This window comes from Dasypus novemcinctus, chromosome 22 (genome assembly GCF_030445035.2).
Source record: "Dasypus novemcinctus isolate mDasNov1 chromosome 22, mDasNov1.1.hap2, whole genome shotgun sequence".
Lineage (NCBI taxonomy): Eukaryota > Metazoa > Chordata > Mammalia > Cingulata > Dasypodidae > Dasypus > Dasypus novemcinctus.
This window is the reverse complement of record NC_080694.1, coordinates 71,374,360-71,399,491: the sequence shown is the minus strand read 5'-3', so window position 1 is coordinate 71,399,491 and position 25,132 is coordinate 71,374,360. Positions and strand designations below refer to the sequence as shown.

Sequence of the window (25,132 nt, the reverse complement as noted above, 5' to 3'; positions counted from 1 at the left end):
ACCACTCTCTCAGCTCCTCCTACTTCCCGGAGGGGCAAGAGAGGAGCTGTCCTCTGTGTGGAGTTAGGAGCCTGCCCGCTGGAAGAGGTAGAGGAATGTGGCACAGGTAGTACTCACCAGGGAATATGAGGAGGAGAGAAGGGAGGGTTAGAGGGCAGTGGTGATGAAGGGAGGAGAAAAAAGGGATGGAGGGTAATTTCGGAGATAACACCAGGGGATTATAGAGAGGAGGTATGGGGGAACCATGATCTGAGGGATCAAAGTTGGGGTTTTCTGATGTTTTAGGGAGTGAAGTTGATGAGGAGGGAGATTTTTGAGGAGGTTTCTGGTGTAAAAGAAAAATTTGGTAGGAAGAACAGGATTGGCAGAGGAAGGAACAATTTCAAAGATAGAAAAATGCCTGAATATAAGGGATTTCTGGCCATCTGCCATGGCACTGGATAAAGTTCTCTAAGTCTTGGAGAATTTGGACATCAAAACTGCTATTTTCTGGTCATTGACTTTCATTGTCCAATTTGTATTGTGGCCACACAGAGGTTGAATAGAAAGTGAGTTTTTTAGGTCTCATACCTCCTTCTGGGTATAGAGTTTTAAGGTTATGAAGGGGACAGCCCAGAGGCATGGATTTTGAGGGGCCAAAATTGAATTCCCCATTTTAGGTGACTGGGGTGAGACTAAGGATCTCTAGAATGGGGGTGATTCTGAGTGAGATAGGCATCCCCAAATCAGTCAGATATCTCCAAGGAAATGGGAAACTGTACTTGGAGCCAGATATTTCCAGAGCCAAGGGATTTCTTCCCATGAGATTGCAGACCTACTGCCCACTGTGGCCCTTGTGGAATGGTGAGGATCCTGACCTAGTGATAAGTTTTCCCAGTGGGTTATCCTAGGTGATGGAAAAGGAAAGAGAGAGAGACACCAGGATCCTCCAGTGGAGAAAACCTTAACTTACCCAGCCAAGATTTGATGTTCAGTGTTGGATGTGTGTTCTGCCATGGCAGAAGGGAGATTCCTCACTAATCAATCAGTCTCAACATGACCCCAGTCATGGACTTTTGGTGCCATATGTTGGAGAAAAAATGGCACTCACTGGGACATGGAGACTGATATGACCATAAGCAAAGAATTTATTGAGAAGCTTTCCCAATGGAGGGGGTCTGAAGAACAGACTTCAGCCCCCTCCTAGATGGGGGGAATTTGAATTTATACAGTACATTCTTAGGTGGGGGAATGATAGCAGGAGGGGATTGAGGGTCTGAGTGAGGTGCAGAGACCAATATATGTAGTGAGTACAGTTCTAATTTTAAGTTCAAATAAAAGGGACAGAAGAGTCATGTGTAGCAAAAATATAAATGAGTCTAACTTTGTTACATTGGAGAACTTGTACTCAAAAATAAGCCCCAGTGACAGGTTGCCAAATTCCTAAGATTGTCAACCTTGCCTATAGTGTCTATATGTCTCTAGAGCCTTCAGGAGCCCCATTGTTTGAGGCACTGTTTACTGTGGCAGTCAGTGAGATCCTGTTGAGATGTACATAAGTATAACCTCTGGAATGAACTGCTGACTCACTTTGAAATCTCTTAGCCATAAAAACACATTTGTATTTAATATTTCCTCCTTTCAGTCAAGGTCTTTTTTCAAATACATCACTAGTCAGAACTTGGTAATAATCCCTGGGTGCCAGGGAGGCTCATTCCCAGGAGTCACATCCCATGTTGGGGGAAAGTAATGCATGTATATGTCCTGCTATGTTCTCAAGTAGACAGGCAAGAATATCTCAAGAACATAGGCAATACCAAAAACAAAAACAAAAACCACAAAACCATACCTATATATCAAGAGTGCAGTACTATTGCATGCAACTATTAACCCTTTCTTCAAAAATTGAAACTTAATGGCTATCATAGGTTCTGAGAGGAGGGGGGTGGAAGAATAAAATAAATGGAAAATAGGGCCTTTTTTAGTACATTTGAATCTCAGCAGTGTTGTCAGACCTACTCTCCAGTTTACCAGAATTACTCAGAAGAACAAACAAAATGATAATGATGAACAATGTTCATCCCAAAAAGCAGAGGGTATATTCAACTTCAAGCAAGACAGTTCTGCCCCATGGGATATAAACCCCATCTCACTCAGAAACAAAGTGGTCCTCACCATTTTAAAATACTGAAGATTTAGAAATGAGCAAACATAAGGGAGGAGTCAAATATGGGCTAAAGTAGATTTATTATTATTCTAACAATGGGAGAACTTTTATCCTAGATATGAAGGCAGTGATCACCAGAGGTTCTAAGTGGAGGGAGAGGGAAAATAAATATAGAATGGGGCATTTGGGGACATTGAGATTGCTCTGAGTGACTTTGCAATGATGTATAAAGGCCCTTATATACTTTGTCAAAACTTATAAAAATGTGTGAAGTAAAGTGAAAACTTTAATTTTAATGATTGGCCGTGGGTAGTAGCAATGCTTCAATTTGTGTTCATCAATCATAACAAATTGTACCTTACTAATCAGAAAAGCTGTTAATATGGGAAAGTGTGGTATGGGGAAAGAGTGGGCATAAGGGAATCCCCCTTATATTTTTATGTAAAATTTTTATAATCTAAAGCTTCCTTAAAAATAAAAATAATTAAGAAATCTCTCTGACCTATAACTAGGTTCTAATTTGTGATCTCCTGTGAATATTTACTTCACACAGGCAGGCTGAAGAAGAATCACAGAAATCCAAAGTCATGTGTGAAGGAAACACTGGTGGTGCCACCAAATGCCGTTGGTAGTTTCTATCCCACTTACCACACTTGAAGCCCTCAGGTTGAATAAAGTCACTTTCAGCTTGCATCTGCTGAAGTTTCTTATTCTTTAAACTTTAAAACTGTAATAGTTCTTTATGTTTGGATAAATTCTTTTAAATAATTGGAATAACTTTCTGCATCTGCTGCCTTCTCAATCCTCAGTTATGTGGCTATGAAAACAGGTTCAGCATTTTCATTCATATACACTGGACTATCATGAGATGTCATGAAGGTGGAAGCTTTAAAGATATGCTTATTAAGGAGATGCTATTATCTGCTTCTTGAAGATTTTTGGGAGTACATATGTCAGTTGAATATTCTGCCTGAGACTAGAATATTCAGCTTTATGAAATATTTCTGCACTTGGCTGACAGCTTGTTTGGCCTATCCTTCTGCCAGTGGTAAGATTCTATGTCTTCATGAGTGTATTTCAGGGGTAGCTGTTCTTCTACGGTACACAACTTGTTGAACATTTCAGGTTTGGCATCAACTAAAAGAGGTGTAGTATTATCACTTGAGTGTGACTGTTTGCACCTTCTGGAACATCATTCAAAAGGAACATAGAACATAAAAATCCTTCCCTGTCCATCTAGAATCTAAAGGACTTTTTGGTCTAGCAGGTAAACCTACTTTATCATAAATGAATTTACCTCCCCTACTATATTTTTTATGGTATTTAAGATCTCTTCCTAAGGTCTCAATACTATTAATATATTGATCCCATGCAATCTCAGGCAACTAAATAACTCTCTGTGGCTATGAAAGCCCTATATTATCCTTCTTCTGAAGTTTTTCCACAAATCCAGGTGGAATTTTGTGCTTTTGTTTTTCCTTGAGTTGGCTGAGCTGCAAGTACAGAAATCATCTTTAAGAGTCTCTAATAAACATGGATTTAGTGTTCTTTGCTGTTTTAATCCATTGGTTCTTCCGTTACTCTTTCCTTTCTAAATCTGCAGAGGCTCTGGTCTCTTCTTTGGTGATCTTGATAGTAGTTGAGAATTAGAAGAGATTTTTTCAGGAGGGGCAATGGTACGGTTCCTTAAAGATCTACCCAATACGACTCATCCATGCTGACTCACCTCACCTTTGATCTTTTCACATGAGTGGATCAGAAACAGTCACATTATGGCAAGATCCTACAATCGTTAATCATGATCCACTCATTGGGAAATCTGCACAACTGAATATCAATCATTGTGGGACTATCATCTCTTTTCTTTATATCTATATTCCTTATATTATACTGAATAATAATCCAACAGAGTTTATAGATGAAGTTACTTGCTAATGAGAGTGAAAGAAAAAAGCAAAATGGTATCATGAAAATAGTCATGGTTTCTGGGAGATGTGGGCCAACAGCTAACAGCATCTTCATCAGTCTACACTGCACCACTCAGATGCATATTAAGATACTCACATTAAGGCCATTCCACTTACTCACAAGATGTAAGCTGGGCACCAATTTCTGAGAAAAACAATCACTAACAAATGTAAGATTTGTGGGATGAGCTGTGGTTCACACTACTGCACTTGATCCTTAAGCCATAATCTATAGTCGTCTTTCCCTCCTCTGCCAACCATTCTAAATCCCCTTAACTTCTGGCCTGTCAGTTTTTGGTTACAAGGCTCTGTGGGTCTAAGCACACCTGTTTCTGAAGGGAAGTTCTCTTCACATAGTCACTTGATGTCCCGTGACCACCCAAGACCCAGCAACATTACAGGAACTGTTTTCATAACCATGTGCAGTACTATGCTGCCAATGGCACAGACTTGCTCTAGAATCCAAAGTAGTCTGTGCCTCAACACACCTGTTGGAGCTTTTGAGAGAGTTCACATAGCATTTATATCTACCAAAAATAGCACCAGCACCATGTGGTCTCCTAGATCACACAGCTCTAAGCAACAAGGTCATGTGCAACAGCACATGGACCTACTGAAGATCTCTTCATTTCCCTTGGCCCTCTCAATGCTGTTGGACTTCTAAGTGTCCAATAAATGAGAAGTCATCTCAAACAGGACTTACACCACCTCTAAAATCCAAAAGGGCCTTACAAGCATGGTGCAGCTTTCTCAGTGATTGGAGACACAAGATTCCATAATGCGGCTTTTCAATGAAAGGCTGTGTGACATGCCCCAGCCCACTGGACCTCTAAAGTCTTTGCAGATGCAAAAGTTTCTGAGACTTTGGGAGTTTGTCTCATAGACCCTGGAGCATGTATTTCTCATCATAAGCAACTCATCACTTCTTCCTCCACAGGACCACTTATATGATGCTACCAATGCAGTTCAGAAGCTCTAATTTCTGCAAAATTTACAGATGGTCAGGAGCCCTTTGGACTGTTTTGTGACCAAGAACCAAAGGATTAATATAGCCCTGAGTAAAGAACACGAAGGTCTTTTGCTCTTCTCAAGTGAATGAAAGTACTTCTGACATTCCTGACAATGAGTATTGAAAGCCATGCACTCACCATGCATGCACAGCTGCTAAGTAGAGCCATTTATTACAGGTTAAAGGGCGGAAGACCTCAAGGAAACCACCTAAATCTCCTCAGTCCAAGTGGAGCTGTTGGCAGTCTTTAGACAAACACCTCCTGGTAAAGGTTCTCCTAGAGCTAGCATCACTGCCTTGTTCCTGAGGGTGTATATCAGGACTGGGGTGACTGCACTGTAGATGATGGCCACTACATGGTCCTGAGTCATGGAGGATGCTGAGGCAGGATGAATATAGGTGAAGTCCACAGGCCCATAGAAGAGGCCCACCAGCACGAAGTGAGAGGCACAGGTGGAAAGAGCCTTGTGGAGCACACTGCAGGACCAGCTCTTGAGCAGAAGGAATCCAATAATGTAAATATACAAGAAGAGGGTCAAAAGGAAAGCTCCCATGGCTGTGCTGCCCATAACAGTGGGAAGAAGCCATTGATTGAGCAGTGTGTCCCCACAGGCCAGTTCCAAGAGGGATTTGACATCACAGAGGATGTGATTGAGTTTCTGAGAGCCACAAAAGTTCAGGTGGGCAGTCATGACTGAATGCATCAGAGCATAAAGGAAGCTGGTGAGCCAGGCCACAGCTGCCAGCAGAGCACAAACCTAGGGGTTCATGATGATGCTGTAGCGGAGTGGATAGCAGATGGCCATAAAACAGTCAAAGCCCATGATGGCCCGCAAGATGGACTCTGTGCTTCCCAGGAAGTAAAAGAAGTGCAGCTGAGTGATGCAGCCAAGGAAAGATATGGTCTTGCGCATGGAGAGGAGGTTTAAGAGCACCTTGGGCAGGGTCACTGAACAATAGCAGATATCAAGGAAGAAAGATTTCCCAGAAAAAAAATATACATAGGGGAATGGAGCTTTGGCTCCAAGATAACCATCACTCATATAGCTCCATTTCCAAACAATTTTACCAGGTAAATGATGGAGAAAATCACAAGGAAGAGAGGTTTCAGCTCCTGAACACTGGTCAGGCTGAGTAAAAGAAACTCATTCACTATAGAGGTGCTCTCCATTGCTTTTGGGGAGCAAATAAAGCAATAATGATGTGTTAACTTTTCTGAATTTTTAATTTTATACTGTGGGGGTTAAGTGAAGCAAATTCACCATTTGAAGGAACCTAGCAGTAAACTACAATGTGAAGAAGGTTTAGCAATGTTAGAGATAAATTTGCTTACAACAAAATTAAGGAAGACTGACAACCTGGTAAATTTTGAACAAGTAAAATGATAATAGACTAATAGGATCATCGTATTGTGAATATATCAGAGATGCATAAAGGACACTTTTTTAAAAAATGAAAAGCAGGAAATTAGTGTAACCTTATGTGTGGCATTAGAAATAAGGTAGAAATAAGGTATTTCTTAGAAATAAGAAATAACAAACTTAAACCTTGGAAATGGGGTAGTTGTTCATGTGATGCTGGTCTGGCAGGATCATAGATTTCTCTACTTGGCCACATCTCCTAGGTACACTAAGTATCAAGCAATTCACAAATCTCCTCCAACAACCTAAAGAACAATAAGACATGAATAGCAACAAACTTCATACACTGTTTAAGTAGGAGAAAAAACACCCATAATTGACATGGAGTCCCAAGACGGCCTCATTGTGGTGGGGCTGTTGTCGCTGTTGCATACAATTCAAAATGGGGAAGGTTTCCAATGGTAGGAGAACATTGAGAACACAAAAAAAATTGTCAGCTCCAGAAGGAGAGTGCCTCATAGTGAATGAGAGTCTCTCTTGGGGGGAGAAAAAAGAACAAGGCACAGCACAGAGCCTGAGAGAGACAGAGCAAAAATCCTTGGCAAATATTAAAAGAAGAAAGAAAGCTCTGCTTTTTGTAAGAGAGTAATCATCACCACATCAGCAGAAGAGGAATTGATTGAGGAATTGGTAAAGCTATGCTTATATTTCCCCACACAAACACCCAGTAATACTCCTCTGTTAATAATTCTTTTAGTCTATCATAGTCCAATGTAAACCCCCAATAAAATACCTTCAAAAGCTGACAGAAATAAAGAAGAAATAGTCAAAACCACACCTGTAATGGGAAGTTTTAACATATCTCTCTCAATAGCTGATAGAAGAATCAGCCAAAAGTCAGTCAATATTTAGAAAATCTGAACAATACAATTTACAAAGTTGACACTTGCATGGTTTTTTATTTTAACTTTTTATGACATGGAACTCAAGAAGAAAAGAATTTACATTATTTTCAGTGAACATTTACAAAATCAATCACATGCTGACCTTTATGAAAAACTTCCAAAATCTTCAAAAGATTGAGTCATTCAAAGAATGTTCTTTTACCAAAATGGAATTATAAAACAATAACAAAAATAAATCTAAAAACTACAAAATGTTTGATATTAAGGATTATATGTTCAAATAGTTCATGGGTCAAAGAAGAAATCAAAGAAGAAATTAGAGGAGGCAGATTTGAGAGTCTGCATCTAGTCTCCTGCTGATGAATAACCCACAATTCCTTCCTAGCCAGCTTATGTCTGTCTACTCAGCAACACTGAGCAGACAAGTCAGCGAGGACCACACCATCCCTCTTCAGTTTGGGGCACAAGGTGGTGTGGGCATCCTTCTGAGAACTCTGCTGGTGGTGGACTCCTGGACTTGGAGCTAAGACAACTGGCAACCCTGGCTCTGTAACTGCTGGAGTGCTTTACTCAGAGTCAGACTATGTATTTTCTTCAAGCATCCAGGATACCTAAGGTCACTGGGCTATGAAGGAAAACAGCTTCTTGTCTCTGTGTGCGTTGTTTGTGTTTGTGCTATTCTCATCCTCAGCAGTGCATTAGTTCCTGCCAAAGCTGAAAGTGGCATTTTGCCACTCTTGTTTTTCAGGCTTGAAAGGAATAGGGATGGGGGCAGCCCTGCCTAAGGAAATGTTGCTGAGCTTGTTTGCTTAGCTCTTGATTTCCATACTTAACTAGGTTGGGAAATAGCCAGGGCTTGGAAGTGAAGGGGGAAAGTAATCTGTTGGGTTGCATCATTAAATATTGGGAACAATTCAGGTATGAACCTTTGACTAGTAAGAGAATGATTCACCTTTTAAAGAAATCTGGCTTCAACATGCATTAGAAGGTGAACAGAGATGGCCAGCACAAGGATCTTTAGAGACTTTTTTGTTGTATGAGTAGTCACTGCATTAAAGTTGGAAGTGCCATTGAATAAAACACAATGTTGTGAAAAGAAGAAGAAAGAAGAAGGAGGAGGAAGAGGAGGAGGAGGAAGAGGATGAGGAGAAGGAGGAGGATGAGGAAAAGAGAAAGTTAGAAAATATTTTGAAGTGAATAATAATATAGATGAGCTATCAAATCTTTTGTCATGCAGCTACAGCTGTGAACAGAGGAAAATTGTTTATGCTTAATTTAATGTTAGAATAGATGCTGAAAATCTATAACTGAATAAACTTGTATTTCAAGAAGACTGGATGAATAAATAAATCAATAAAACCAACAACACAAACTTAACTTTAATTCCAATGCATCTTTATAGCCACTACCTCACATATACCCTCAAATCAACTAACAAAATCATACTTCACATCCTCACCAGGCAAAACCCAAACTACTCTCTACTTATTCCTCTATATCTTTGCAGTGAAAAACGCATGTACACACGTCTCTAAGTCATGAACGCTAAACTCCAGTGTGACCCTGGACATGACAAGCAATCACATACTCCCTTCTATCCTTTCTTCACAAACCGCTAACTCATTTTTGCATCCTTCATTCTGAGTTAATGACTTGTTTTCCTCCTTTCTGAAATCATAGGGGCAGTTAGAAGAGAACATCTACAATTCTTCCCATATCTACACACATTTTGTAATGATGCCCAAAGGATTACAGTGTAATCCTTGCTACTCCTGATGAGTATCCACCACTTGTGTCTGTGCCCATTCCTTCTCACTTCCAAGAACACTACTCCAGATATTCTCTCCTCCCCCTCTTACATCATGAATTGTCTCCCCTCTACTATCTGCCTATACATGCTGTTTATGATTCTTCACCCTCCTTCCTCTTAAATCTATGCTAACTGGGTTTACCCTATACTTGTCCACTAAAATTTATTTTAGAAAATGAACAATAACACTCACAAAGTGAAATGAAATGATAAACTCTCAGTTCTCATTTTACTTAACCTTTCAAAACCATGTAACCAGATCAATCATTCTCTCCACTTTGAGATGCTTTCATCATTTGATTTCAAGGATAGCACTGGCTCCTCTTTTACCTACTCTTACACCAGCTCCTCCTTCTGTTTCCTTTGCTCATTTCTCTTTACTCATCATGTCTTAATGATGGAATTCCATAGGACTCAGGCTTCTATCTCCTTTCTTTTCTCTCTTTTCTTCTTCATTCCCTTGGCTATCTGCATGAATCTAATGGCTTCTCATACAATCTATTCTCTGATGACTCCCATATTTTTATTAATATTTGGAACCTCCTGCTTGAATTCCTAATTCCTAACAGCCTACTTAATACTTCATGGAATGTATATTTAGCACACAAAATGGAAACACTGTTATTTTGCACAAAACTCATGGATTCTAATCTATCTGCAGAATGACAACTCCATCCTCTCAAGCCAAAAACCAAAATTCATGCCTGATCCTGTTCATTTTATCCCAAAATTCCATTGGCAAATTCTATTGACTCTAGCCTCTATACTATTTCTTACTATCTCTTCTACTGGTTCTGTCCAAGCCAAATCATAACTTATTGGAATTGTTGGAGTAATTTTATCTCTGTTCTTTTCCAACTAACACTATCCTTCTGATAGCATCCAGGATGAATCTGTGAAATATATCCTCAATCCTTTGAGCACTCTAATGGTTCTCATCTTATTCAGAATAAAAATTTAAAGTCAGTGTAGTAACTTATGTGATCCTGTGATCGTGGCCCGCTATTTACTTTCTGCATCTATTTCTTCTGTGGCCCTTGACTGTTCTGTCACACTGATCTCTATGCTGTTCCTAGAACCATTAGTCTCATTCCATCTCAAGATTTGTGCACCACCCTCTGCTTTGCCTGGAACAGGCTTCTCTTTAGCTAGCTCCAAGTCTCTTTCAGCTCTTGTATGTAGAGCCACCTCTGCTGTGTGAACTCCTTATTTCCCTATATTAAATTACAAAGAAAACCTTAAATAATACCCTGTCATCCTTCCATGCTTGTTTTGTTCTATTAGCACCTATCTTAATCTGGTTTTGCTTACACATATTTTCTTTTATCTCCCACTTAATTGTAACTTCCAGAAGGGAAAAAGTATTGTCTGCTTTATTCAATACTGCACTCCCAGCATTTGAAACAGTATCTTGCACATAGTAATACTCAGTATATATTTATTAAATTAACTAATGGATTGCTGTCACTTGTGAAATGCTTGACAACTCTGAAAACTACACTCATGAAGTGAGATTTGTCATTTTTAAACACCCCACTCTATAGTCTAGATGCTAAACTCACAAAGGACTCCCACACATTTATGAGAGTGTAAGATAGTAGAGAAAGTGAGCCATGTATATTTGTAGGTTAAGAAAATGGTTCTTAGCCATATAAGGCCAATAGATTTAGCAACACTTTTTTTGGCATTGACTATTCTTCCTGTCACTAATGATTCTTAATAATCTATCAACATCAGAAAGTATAATTTAAAATTTAAGTAGGTATATGATTGGTGGTAGAAAACATAAGTCTAGGAGCTTCATTCCATAGAAATGAATAGAGGAGAAATATTCAAAATGGAGTTGTTTATAGCGGAGGGTAGAGGATTAATCTCAGGAAAGATAAACATAAGTGAAGGACATTACAAATGGGGCATACATTGAGAAGTAGGGATGTAGGTGGAACTAAGTACAGAACTGTGGTTCTAAAATATTTTCTTTCTTTTTTTCTGCATAATAGAACCATGTCTCTTCCACTAAAAAAATAATCATACTTCAAAGTAATGTAATTCTCTCACATTAGATATGTCACTGATGCTCAAAAGGAACCTGACACTTTTATGAGTACTAATTTTGGCATGCATTGAAAAGTTATTCCTCCTACTTTCTTCCCTTAATATCTTCTCTCTTTCCCTTTCTCTCTCCTTCTCCCTCTTTCTCCCTCTGCCTCTTTCATTACCTCCCCCCCCTCACCACTAAAAACACATCCAGGCATTTCATTACAACATACACCTATATGCAATCATTCAGAGAGCCTACCCTGAAACAAAAGAAAAAATACAAAGAAATGTATAAATAAAGAGATCATGAAGTTCAAAGCTTTGCTAGCTAAAAACTTCTGTGAAGTGCTCTTGCTGTCTCACCCTGCAGTCTCCACAGTCTAAATGTAAAGACGTTCCCCAGTTATTTTCACTCAAACATTTTAATCATCTCAACCCTTTCCATTAGAAAACTCTTCCTCTTGTCTTTTCATTCTCAGAGCCAAATGACCCTGCATTTTCTTTGTCTGTACATACCTTGGAATGAAAATAATCTTTGAATCAAAAGAATATCCCTGAATCAGGGATCAAATTTTTAATGTCTCCTAAAATAAAATTATCCAGAAATAATTTTCTCTATTCAGAGAGAGTTCTGGCTGTTGAAAGCATTTTATATGCATTTTTATTACAAATGACTTATATCTTAGTGTAAGCCTGAATCTTAGCAGATCTCTTCTCTTATTGTAACACAGGAACAAGCAGGCTAAACCATCTATAGACCTCTCCTGAGGCGGCTTGGGCACCAATGTCTTGAGATTTTTTCTCCAAGGACTTATTAGCTCCAAATTTCTCTTCTGGTAAATATTTTTTTATGAGGCACTACTTTGACTTCTCAGCTTTGGGAGGGGGGCGGGGGGAGTGGCTGTTCCTGAGTTAATAACTTAAGTCACAAATTGAAATATATAGTTAACCAACCGGTTTTCATATAATCATGATTTCTGACTCCCGTAAGCACTGGATTATAGTTCTAACTCACTCCCATTGCTTCTCTTAAGTTCAGACTCCTTTCATTTTAAATTTTATGAAACAATACTAAACAATATCATGCAATGAAAACAGAGCAAGACTATGGGCTAAATTTCATAGTACATGATGTATTTCTAAAAGATCAGATAGGTGGGTAAGTTAGAGCAGACTGGTATAGAAAAGAATTTATAGAGAAAGTTCTTACTTGCCTGAACCCAAACTGAGGAGATGCAGTACAAAAGATTTTATCATTCATTCTTATCTATCCTCATGACCTTTACCAATGGAAGATAAAATTTGAAGTCTATGTGAAAGTTAAGGAAATATTTCCAATTTCAAAACTAGTTGAGACATAATGGTGAAAATGTTGGTTGAACCAGATTAGCAGGCAGTTTTCCAAAACAATGCATTCAGAATGCATCACTTTGGGGGAGCCATTTAATTGTTCAAATTAGCAACAGTACAGTAGGAAGTTTTATCTACAAAATAGGAACACAATAAAAAAGGGAAATCAATGGCAGAAAAGGAAGTTTGGAATAATTGATGAAATCTACTCTTAAGGTGAAGTTATGGAAAATAGTATTAGTCGTAATGGAAATGAAAGGATATAAAGGAGAAACATTTTGACGTTATTAAATAATGGTGTGTGAATGTGCTCGTGCATGCCACGAATGTGGAAAGAATAAAAGAGTAAACAGAATCTGAGGCAACATAGAAGTAGCTAGGGAGGGCTTGAGAGTATGAGTTGGAGCTTTAAGGACTGAGATGGGACACAGACCTCTGAGAAGGGGCCACTGTCCTGCTAGTATCTTAGAAGTTCCGAAGTGGTCCCTGAATGGCTTGAGTCTATAGCCTTAGCAGAGTGCTAATCCTGCCTGAGATTTCAGCTTCTGCAGGCATATGACAAGGCTTGGACTAGGGAGTTTGGGGTAAAAAACTGGAAAGCAGGACCAACTACTACTGGATCCAATAGCAGCTGCCAGAGTCAAAAAGCATTGCACCATGCTAATGAAAGATGTTCCTTGAAGGAGGACAACCACCACACCATGGAGCCTAGAGTGCCTACAACTGAAAGCAGGAGGATTGCATCCAGTAACCATGTGGAATCTGAGCTTCCTCTTGACATAGAGGGGCAACGGACACAACCAATCCAAGGTCCACAGAGAAAAGGTGGCATTGGAGTGGGAAAAGTGGACATGGTGGCTGATGGGTATGGGGAATGGCAGGAAGAGATGAGATGTGGAGGCGCCTTTGGGACTTGGAGTTGCCCTGGATGGTGCTTCAGGGGCAATCACCGGACATTGTAAATCCTCCCAGGGCCCACTGGATGGAATGGGGGAGAGTGTGGGCCATGATGTGGACCAATGACCATGAGGTGCAGAGATACCCAGAGATGTACTTACCAAATGCAATGGATGTGTCATGATGATGGGAGTGAGTGTTGCTGGGGGGGAGGGGTGCGGTGGGGGTGGTGGGGTTGAATGGTACCTCATATTTTTTTTAATGTAATATTTTTTACAAAGTCAATTAAATAAATAAATAAATAAAAAGAAACAAGCTAAAAGGACACTGAAGTTCTTCTTCCTTATTAAACTTCAATAATTTTCCTGATGAAATTAAAGAGTGTGGTTGAAGACAAAAAAAAAAAAAGAGAGAGAAAGATGTTCTTAATGGGGAAAAGTGTGGGAGGGGAAATGGTGATGTATATGGGAATCTCCCCTTATTTTTGCTGTAGCATTGATGCAATCTTAAGCATCTTTCAAAATAGAATAGCATAGAATAAGATAATGGAACAGAATGGAATGGAACGGAATGGAATGGAATGGAATGGACTAACCATTGCTGGGATATACTGGAAAAAAACCATGGACAAGCAGAGAATAGCAAGTCTTTTTTCCTGCCTCTCATAGTGCCCTCTATTGATGGGACCTGACAGGGAACCAGCAAGAGAGAAATGTAGCTTGCAGCATCCCAGCTCCAGCATCAAAATTAAAGTATGGAAGAATGGGTTTTAAGGTAAGTAAACAGTTTAACACGTAGCACATGCACACAGGAATACATAATGGAAAGGAAAGGGTCAATGAAATGAGAAGGTTTTAACCCTATGGGTAATACCACTAATAGAAATAGGGAGTCAGCTAATTTTGAAAAAAAGGAAGATGCACTTGGGTCTAAACATAATAATTTTAAGCAGGGGATGCTGTAAATATTTGGTTATTAAACTGGAGCATGAGAGCTAAATAAAGTTTGGAGAATCCGCATATGTGCAACATTTGCAACATAGTGGTATTTGAGATGTCCAGGGGCATCAGTCCTAAGGGATTGAAATTAGGGAATAAAGTACATATCAGAGCAGCAGTAAATAAAGTTGGACAAAATTATTTTACTTCTGACTACCCCTATAAAGTGCCACTGAACCAAAGCATTATCATTTGGGCAATCCACATAGAACAATATATTGGGAGTATGAAGATGAGAAGGATTTCTAAATTTCCCAGTAGGTTATGTCCTAAAGATCTGAAAGTACAGTTAATATAAGAAGGGAGGTGACAAAGGAAGAAAATTTTAGATAAGTGTTACAGGAGACAGAGCTTAAAACTCTGGCTAGTTTCACAAAGGAAGTGCAAACATTAAGAATGCCTGATTGACTGAAGAAACATATCTCACATGGCTGGTAAATAACCAAATTAAATGCACAGACTTCCAGGAAGATGGTATTGGAGTAGGCAGGCAGGACTCAACTCTACAAAAACAAATGCGGAAAGGCAAAAAGCTGTCCAAGGGAGATACTGTGGGGGTCTGAAGACCAGGAGAGTATTGTGCATAGTTAAAGAGGGAGAGGAAAACAGAGATGAAGGAACCAAAAAGAAAAGTATGAGCTACTCACCCCTGAAGGTGGGACCGGCATCTGTCTCCCACCTTCACTGTGAACAGCCTTTGTAAAACCTGTGGCTCATTGCAGACACCTGAGAGGAGAAGGGAGGCCTTTCTCTTTGGGAAAACATAGATTGCAGCAGAAGGCAGAGAGCGGCTTCTCTTCAGTGGGTTTGGAGCAGAGCCCACTTTCAATCTTGGCTGTAGCCAACCCAGCAAGTAGAGGTTGAAAGAGACACCTCCATGGATGGATAGACATTTTGAACAAAGGGATCAAATTGAGAATTCAGAAGAGACTCACATATATGGTCAAGTGTTTTTTGACAAGTCTGTCAAACAAATTCAGCTAGGTCAGAACTCTCTGTTCAACAAATAGTGCTGGGAGAACAAGATATCCATGGCTAAAGGAAAGAAAGTGGACCCCTATCCCACACCTTATACAAAAAAAAAAAAAAAACAAACCTCAAAATGGATCAGAGACCACAAAATGGATCATAGACCAAAATATAAAAGCTAAAGCCATAAAACTCCTAGAAGAAAATATAGGGGGACATCTTCCAGATCTTGTAGTAAGTGGTGAATTCTTAAATTTAACAAAAAAAAAAGCATAAACAATGAAAGAAAAAATGTATACATGTGACTTCCTCAAAGTTAAACATATTTGTGTTTCAAATGACTTTGTTAAGAAGGTGAAAGACAGCCTACACATTTAGAGAAAATTTTTAGAAACCACATATCCGATAGGGATTCTTGAAATTATCCATGTTATATAAAGAGAGCATTCAACTCAATGATAAAAAGATAGGCAATGAAACTTAAAAATGGTCCATTTTTTAAAAGACATTTCCAAAGAAGAAAAATAAGCACATGAAAAGATGTACAACATCACCAGCTATTAGGAAAATGCAGATCTAAACTAGAGTGGGATACCATTTTACCCCTTACAGAATGGCCATTATTTAAAAGACCGAAAATTGTAAGAGCTGGAGAGGATATGGAGAAATAGGATCACTGTTGGTGGAAATGCAGAATGATGCAGCCTCTAGCAGAGAGTTTGGAAGTTCCTCAGTAAGCTAAATGTAGAATGGCCATGTGATCTGTCAATCCCACTTCTAGAAATATATTCAGAAGAACTGAAAGCAAGGACATGAACAGATATTTGCACACTGATGTTCATAGCAGCATTATTCATATTTGTTAAAAGATGGAAACAACCCAAGTGCCCATTAACCAATGAGTGGATAAACAAAATATGGTATATACATAGGATGGAGTACTATGATGCTGTAAGAAGAAATCAACTGGGGAAGCATATGACAACATTGAACCTTGAGGACCTCATGTTGAGTGAAATAAGCCAGGCACCAAAGGACAAATATATTATGGTCTCACTAACATGAACCAAATAGGATGAATTAAACTATAGCATATGGGTTACTGGGAGATAGAATGTAGTTTGAGAAGAGAGAGCGGATGCTGAATGTATGCATAATGTTTAATACAGCATGGAAATGGATAGAGTTGATGGTAACACATTGTAGTGAGTTTAACTAAAACAGTCAATTTATTAATGTGAATGTGGCTGAAAAGGAGGTTAATGTCAATTTAAAGAGAGCTGGAGAATAATTTATGGTCTGTATATCATAGTGATTTCAGTGGTGGATGATGATTGTGGATAACAGTACAAAAAAAAAAAAGACTATGCCTGTATTACAAGGTTTAATATGGAGCTTCATGGGAAAATACAACTAATCTAGCATATAGACTGTAGCTAACAGTAGTAGTGTAATAGCTTGCAGAAATGGCAAAGAAGGTCCAATGTCAATGCGAAGCATCAATAATAGGGGAGTAAGTCATAATAAATCCTTTGTGTGTGAAAAAAACAAATAATATGCACAATGAAGAGATAAGCTCATAATATGTCCAGTTAAGGCCCACAGCATCAAATTAACTTTTTAAGTTTTCATTTAGGAATCATTTAAAAATTACAGAAACATTTCAAGAATAACACTAGTACAAAGAACATATATGCCATTTACACAGATTCATCTGTTGTTAACATTTTGCCCCATTGGCCTTATCAGTGAAATTAACATTTAATTCTTAGAAATTTTTAGTAATGTTGTCAAGAAGCAGTCAGATAGTATCAGTAAGATGGATAATTTTCTAATATTACTTATCTACTCTCAGAAAAATAAAACTTTCATTTCAAGAGAAAGTAAATTTGTAGGTTGCTAGTCTTTCTCCCACAGCTTTCAGAGCATTTCTGGTGTCTTTATTCTTTAAATTGTAAATTATGGGGTTTAGCATAGGAGTGACAACACTGCACAGCACTGAGATCAGCTGGTCTTTTGACAAGGAGTAAGAGGAGATGGGCCATATGTATGTGAATATGGAGCTGCCATAGTAGAGGAGGACAACAACCAGATGGGACATACAGGTGGAAAAGGCTTTGAGTCTCCCCTCTGAGGAGTGCATCCTAAGGATGGTAGAGATAACAGAGAGGTAGGAAAGTAGGATGCCCATGAAGGGAGGCCATCCAATGAAGACTCCAATGAAGAGTAAGACAAACTCATTGACAGAAGTGTCCCCACAGGACAAGACCAGCAGAGGGGGGTTGTCATAGAAGAAGTAATTAATCTGGTTGTTGCCACAGAAGGGCAGGTGGAATGTCAGCACCATGTGCACCACCAAGTTGAGGAAACCACTAACCCAGCAGGAGGCTGCTAAGTGGCCGTACAGAGCCTTGTTCATAATAACTGAATACCTTAACGGTTTTCAGATTGCAGTGTAGTGATCGTATGCCATTGCAGCCAGCAAAAGACACTCTACACCCTCAAAGAAAAATAATGCAAAAATTTGCATCACACAGCCCCCATAAGAAATGCTTTTCTTCTCTGACAGGAGATGCACCATCATCTGGGGCACGTTGGTGGTGGTGTAGCAGATGTCCAGGAAGACTAAATTCCTCAGGAAAAAATACATAGGAGTATGTAGTCGAGGATCAGCCAAGGTTACCAGAATAATGAAGATATTTCCTCCCAGTGTGCAGAAATAGATCACAAGGAATATGGTGAAGAGTAAAAATTGCAAATCATTTAATTTGGAGAATCCCAAGATAATGAATTCCAGGAGAACAGTTTGGTTTTCTCTTTTCATGTTTCCTCTTGGGACTTGAGAAAGGAGCAGCACAAATTACAGTAAACATGTGCTGCTCCAGCAGAAATCTACAAAACATGAAAATATAAATTTTATAGATAAAACAATTATTGTCTATATCAGAATGAACAATACTGTATAAGGAATCCATGACAAATCATGGTGGCACACAGCAATCATCACATAGAACCCACATATCCAACAACTACTGTAGGATTAATCTCTTATGAAGCATTATCAGCAACTTCATAGGAGAAGTTAAGTATTTAAATGTCTACTGCAGTTTAGGAACAATTTACGAAGATGGTGAGTGGCAGAACCTTTTCCTCATGCAGCAGTGTATCTTGAAGATGGTCAGTAAAGACCACCATCAGATAGTTTTATAAGAGTCATGGGGTTATAATTATAATAAAATGTAATAATAAAAAAGTAAACATAAATATCTGTTTTACACTATTTTTTAAATTTTATTTAATTTTTTAAAAATTTTTTATTCATTTAAAAAAAAACATGAAAAAAATATGAAGTCCCATTCAACCCCACTGCCCCCACCCCCCACCCCCCCCACAGCAACACTCTCTCCCATCATCATGACATATCCATTGCACCTGGTAAGTACATCTCTGGGCATCGCTGCACCCCATAGTCAATGGTCCACATCATAGCCCGCACTCTCCCACGTTCCATCCAGTGGGCCCTGGGGGGGATCTACAATGTCCTGTAGTTGTCCATGAAGCAACACCCAGGACAGCTCCAAGTTAAAGAAGCTTTAGATTACATAAGTGCTACATTAAAAATATAGGGCATTCTCATATGCCCCACTCCCTCACTAAGCCACCCCCCACACATTAATAGCATCCTCCATTGGTGTGGTACATTTGTTGCAATTGATGAACACATATTGAAGCATTGCTACTAACTGTGGACTATAGTTTATGTTATAGTTTACACTCTATCCTGCACAATTTTGTCAATTATGATAAAATATACAAAGGCCTATATCCATCATTGCAATGTCATGCAGGACAACTCAATATCCCCCAAATACCCTCATATAACACCTATTCTTCCCTCTCCCATCCCTCATAACCTCTGGTGACCACTGCCTTTACATCAGTGCTAAAAGTTCTTCCATTGTTGGAATAATAATGTCTATAGTAAAATAACAAGTACATAGTTGAATAATGATAAGTCTACTTTAGTCTATTGTTCATTCCCTAATATTTAGGGTTTGGGGATGGTGATTCCCATCCTGCTTCCACCTGAGAAGAGCCTAGATTCCCCAAGGCAGATGAATGAAACTATCCCGCCTGCAGCTGCAGACGCTCTCCATTCCCTGGAATGGACATTGTCCATGATTATCTTCTCCCTAGTTGTCCTGTGTGAGTTCAATGAACTGGAGACCAGGTGTTACAACTTTGCTGAGATTCAGGGCTCAACCAGCACATGAATGGACTTCAAAGTTCCAAGTCACTGGGACACATACTCAATAAGTACAGTGCCAGTCATAGGTTCAAACAACAGGGGCAGAAGGGCCATGTGCAGGGGAACTACAAACAAGTGCAACCTGTTCCACTGGGGGACATAAATTCCAAAGTGGGGCCCACTGACAGGGCACTGAACCCCAAGTTTCCACCCTACTTGCAGTATCTGGATGACTCCAGAGGCCTCAGGAGCTGCATTATTTGATGCAATGTTCACTGTGGCCATCAGTGAGCTCCTGCTGGGATAAGCATAAGTGCAACCTCTGGAACAACCTCCCAATGCACTCCAAAATCTCCCAGCCATAAATACTCACCTGTATACCATTTCCCACCTCCGGTCAAGATCCCCCTCCAGACATATTACCAATTGTTGCCCAGCAACAATCCCTTGGTGCCAGGGAGGCTCATCCGAGTGATCATGACCCACGTGGGTTGGGTGGGGGACAGTGCACCTAAAAGATGAATTTGGCCCTGAGAGAGGCCACACCCAAGCAACAAAGAGGCCCCCAGGAGGCAACTCCCAGGCAATATAGAGCCCTAAGGCAAGTTTCAGCCCCATGAGAAAAGGGCCACAAGCACAGTCATCAACATCAAGGGTCTGGGGCAATAGTCTGTCTTCCTTCACCAGTTACTGCCCCTGCACTTGGGGGATTCCTGCCCCCCACTACAGAATGTAGCAGAACTTTCCAGGATGGGAAACCAATACTCCCTCAGTTACTGTGTGGGTCTCCCACCAATACAACACTCCATGAACACAAGAACACATTCATATTCCCAAAGTGATCTCCTCCGCACTTATCCCTCTGCCACCGACACCCCTCCCCAGTGATCCTCCCTGGCCATAGCTGCGACCCTCACCCCACAATCCAAAACCTTCCCAAAAATGAAGTAAATGAAACAACTAAATAAATTTAATAAGAAAATGAAATTATAATAATAGTGTATAAAATAGCAAATAAAATTCAATTCTTAAAATTTAAAATTAAAAAATTTTTAGACATTTTTGTCTTTCATCACTGTAAAATTTGTTGTCTTATATGTACAGTGACATTTTCTTCTGTATATTCCCCCAGTGTCTTAATTCTTTCATTTTAACTTCAAGAAAGTTTTAGGTTACAGTAAAGTCACATAGAGACTATAGGGGATTCCCATATACTCAACATCCTCTCCCTTTTCCCCACTTCCTTTTAATAACATTTTACATGCAGAAGGTACAATTGTTATAATTGATGTACAAATATTGAAGCATTGCTACTAAAAAGAGTCAATGGTTTACATTTTACACTATGGTTGACACTTTTATAGGTTTTCACAGAATTTAAAATGGCCTGGTTCCATTATTGCAAGATCATGCAGAACAATTCTAATGCCCCAAATTACCCTACGTTCCATCTATTCTATTCTTCCCTTCCCCTCCCCTAGGAACCTATGGTAACTACTAAGTTTCATTTTTTGAAGAATAAGATTCATAATTACCTTCAATAATATTGAAAGCTTGACATATTTGTCTGTTTTCTTTTATTCTATTTCATTACATTTCTATGTCCATGAGGGATTCTTCTCCCTCTAATTTAGAACATAGTAGGATTCCATAGAATAGGAGATTAATATTTTTAAAATATGTTCTTGTTTATTGTGTGGATCTCCACCCACTGGTATAACACACTGTGACAAGATGAATACTTACATATTCCATAGAATTCTGCCAAGGTTCACCCTGTCATGTATACAACCCTACACCCAACACCCGGCACCAGTAATCCTCCCCTGCCATATTTACCAAAAGAACATTAACCAAAATAGTAGTTTTAACCACAGTAGTAGTTTTAAAGATGATGGAGGAGGAAGATAGGATGTGATACTGCATCCTTTGATGAACATCATAAAATGATTGGTGTGGAGGCTAGCCAGGAATTGCCTGGAAGTGATTCCTATAATCCCTGGTTTGTAGACTTAAAAATAAGGACAGTATTGATGGAGTTGATCATTGAAATCACACTCCAGTAAACAGAAACCCTAAGAAAGAAAAATTAACATCTTTTATGCCCCAGGTTTGGTTAATAAAAACAGCAACACATTAAACACTTTGTCATATTTTAGCTTCAGATAGCCTGACTACAACTTGCAATCTTCCTCTTATTTAGAATTAAATAGACTTTTAACAACTCTCATCAAAGGCAGTGGCCATCTAGAGAAATGTTTAAATAATCATACAGGGTTATATCTTGACTTGGGAATGAAAAGAGTACAGAGATCTATATTAATTCTTTCCATGATCACTTAGATATCTTATGTTCCCCAACATTGTGTAACATCATGTTACTCTTTTGCATTCAAAATGGCATGCTAACCAGAGCAGGTAATTTTAAATTCAGTCCTCTCTCTCTTTAAAAGCTGTTGTCACCAAGAGTCACCTTGCATTCTGAACAATAGTTATAGAGTCAACAAATGGGTGTTTTTAGGAGCATCTTTCACTAGTGCTTAACTGTGTATTTCCCAGCTCACAAAGCATCTCTTTGCCCAATCAAGGGCATAGGACTGACTCAGATCAAATACTCTGAGTCATTATACCTCACTAAACAATTCTGTCAAAAATATTTATCAACTTCTAACTATTCTAATATGGACTATTGGCTGCAGAGAATGCAGTTAACACATAATGGCAAATTCAGTCAGACCCAATCCCATTGCTAGATACTCACCTCAATTATCCTCATGAAAATGGGTGAAGAGTTGCATCTTTTTGTTCATAAACATCAAGTTCATCTATATTTTGTGACTTTTTTCCCTTTCTAAATCCTGAATACTTAAAGCCCATTAAGTATAATTCTTCTGATTGCAGAGTATTTGCATGGACATTTTTAAAAAATTAAACCAATAGGTAGAAGGTAGCATCTTCCTTAAATGGAAGTTTTCCACTGTTCTTTCATAGAAACTTGCCAAGTTTCACCGAATGCTTTTGCATATAAACATGCAATAAATTTTATTTGTACACTTGTTCAAAATTGAGATGATTTTACATAACTTTGTATCCAGCACCATATTGTGATATTTCTCCTGTCATTAAAATTTTTCTGTGCTAAGGTTTTGAATGGATATATAGAGATCCATTAAATGATTGCACCATACTTTATAAAACCCAAACCTTGATGTAGGATTTTTTTTCAATTTTTCTATTATAAATGACAACGATGAGCATTCAATTACATAAATATTTCTATACATCTTTTACTATTTTCTGAAAGTACATTCGCTCTCTTCTAGTCCTCTGTCTCCTGTCTTTTCAGGCTGAAACACTCCCTTTAGTATTTCTTGCAAAGCTGGTCTTTTTATTATAAACTATCTCAGTTTCTCTTCATTTGTAAATATTTTAATCTCATCATCATTTTTAAAAGATAATCTTGCTGGGTATAAAATCTTTGACTGGCAGTTTTCTCCTGCAGTATCTTAAATATATTATACCACTGCCTTCTTGCTTCCATGGTTTCTAATGAGAAATTGGCACTTACTCTTACTGGGTATCCCGAATATGTTATGCATTGCTTTTCTCTTACTGCTCTCAGAATTCTCTCTTTGTCTTTGACATTTGACATACTGTTTAGTATGAGTCTCAGGGTTGGTCTATTTGGACTTATTTGGATGGGAGTATGATGTGCTTCTTGGACATGGATATCTATATCCTTCAATAGCATTGGGAAATTTTCCACCATTATTTCTTCAAATATTCTTTCTGCCCCCTTTCCTTTCTCTTCTCCTTCTGGGACACCCATGACACATATGTTTGCACATTTCTTGCTGTCATTTAGTTACCTGAAACCCAATAATTTCCATTATTTTCTTCATCAGTTCTGTTGTTTGTTAAGTTTTGGAGGCCATGTCCTTTTTTAAATAAATTTTATCAAAACATATTAATAAACCATACTATCCATCTAAATGCTATAATCTGTGATATTTGGTATGATTACTGAGTTGTCCATTCATCATTTCAGTCAATATTAGAGTACTTTCATTACTCCAAATAAAGAAGAAGAAGAAAAAAAGGAACACAAAGCAAATGCACAAAAAGTACCCTACCTCATAGTGGGCACCTCTCAATCTCTCTATCATTCTCCTGCCATGCAAAACTGCTAAACTATTTGATCCCTATAATTTATTTATAGTTATGCTTTAAGTGATGGAGTCTAAGAATATGTAGTATACTGTGTTCCAGTTTTCACTTAGCATATGTGCTTTATTTATTGATGATGTAAAGTTATTATTATATTAATATATACCACTGTCCATATCTTGTTTTGTGGAGGCCATGTCTTCGAGCTCACCAATCTTCTGGTTCCTCAAATATGCTGTTATATTCCTCCAGTGTATTTTTAATTTCATTTATTGCACCTTTAATTCCCGTAAGATCTGCTATTTTTCTATGTATGCTTTCAAATTCTTCTTTGTGCTCATCCAATATCTTCTTAAGATTCTTAATCTCTTAAGCCATCTCATTGAATTTATTAAGGAGATTTGTTTGAACACCCAAGATTAGTTGCCTCAACTCCTTTATGTCATCTGCAGGCTTATCTTGTTCCTTTAACTGGGCCATCTCTTTCTGTTTCTTGGTTTGGATTGTAATTTTTTGTTTGTGTTTCTGTATCTGGCTTGCTAGATGTATTTATTCTGTGTGCAGTTTCTCCCTTTAGTTTAGGGATTTCCTATCTTTTCTGCCTAACTGGTTGTGTAGATGAGCCAAGAATGTAGTTAGTGCTGTAAGGTTGAAGCTTCCCATGTTGCCCCAGGAAGTTATGAATCTTCTCCCACTTTTATCCCCTCTCAGGGGTACAGACAGATCTGTAGCCTTGTGTAATAATCGAAATTGGATGCAAGACTGTCTGTAGTCACCTGGAGACACTGATGAAGCTTCCCACCCCTTCCTCCCTTACCTTAGACAGGGCAGGGATGGAGCTATAGTTTTGGTCAGCAATCTATTCTGTATTAGTACAAAATTACGCAGTTGCTCAGGTAAACTGATGTATCACGAGACCCTCTCCCTGCCAGGGGTGGGAATGGACCCTCTGGAGTGCCCAAAAATCTAATCACTGTGGGCCAAATATGCCTGCAGTTTCCCTGAGAGGTTTAGGGAATATTGTCCCTTCTGCCCTTTAGGGGGTGGAAACAGAACCACAAAAGCTCAACAGTTCAGTCCTGTAGGCTTAAAGTACCCACCATTGCCCAGAGAGGCTGAGGAAACACCAGCTCTCTCCTATTATATTGGGTGGTAGCGGTGGTTCTATGGGTGCACAACAGTTCAGTCCCTTTAGGCCAAGAATACCTGCTATTGCCTAGAGAGAGTGAGGAAATACCAGCTCCCTTCTATCCTCTCAAGACAT

General features: G+C 38.9%; 1 protein-coding gene and 1 pseudogene across 1 annotated transcript; both read right to left on the bottom strand.

The window, feature by feature from the left end:
* Positions 1-5,331: 5,331 nt before the first annotated feature.
* On the bottom strand, positions 5,332-6,293 carry LOC101433399 (olfactory receptor 12D3-like; annotated as a pseudogene).
* An 11,032-nt stretch (positions 6,294-17,325) lies between these two features.
* Positions 17,326-18,276, bottom strand: LOC105747462 (olfactory receptor 5V1-like). The gene is given in 1 exon segment (XM_012530495.2): positions 17,326-18,276. A coding segment is annotated over 1 exon segment (951 nt).
* Positions 18,277-25,132: the final 6,856 nt, after the last annotated feature.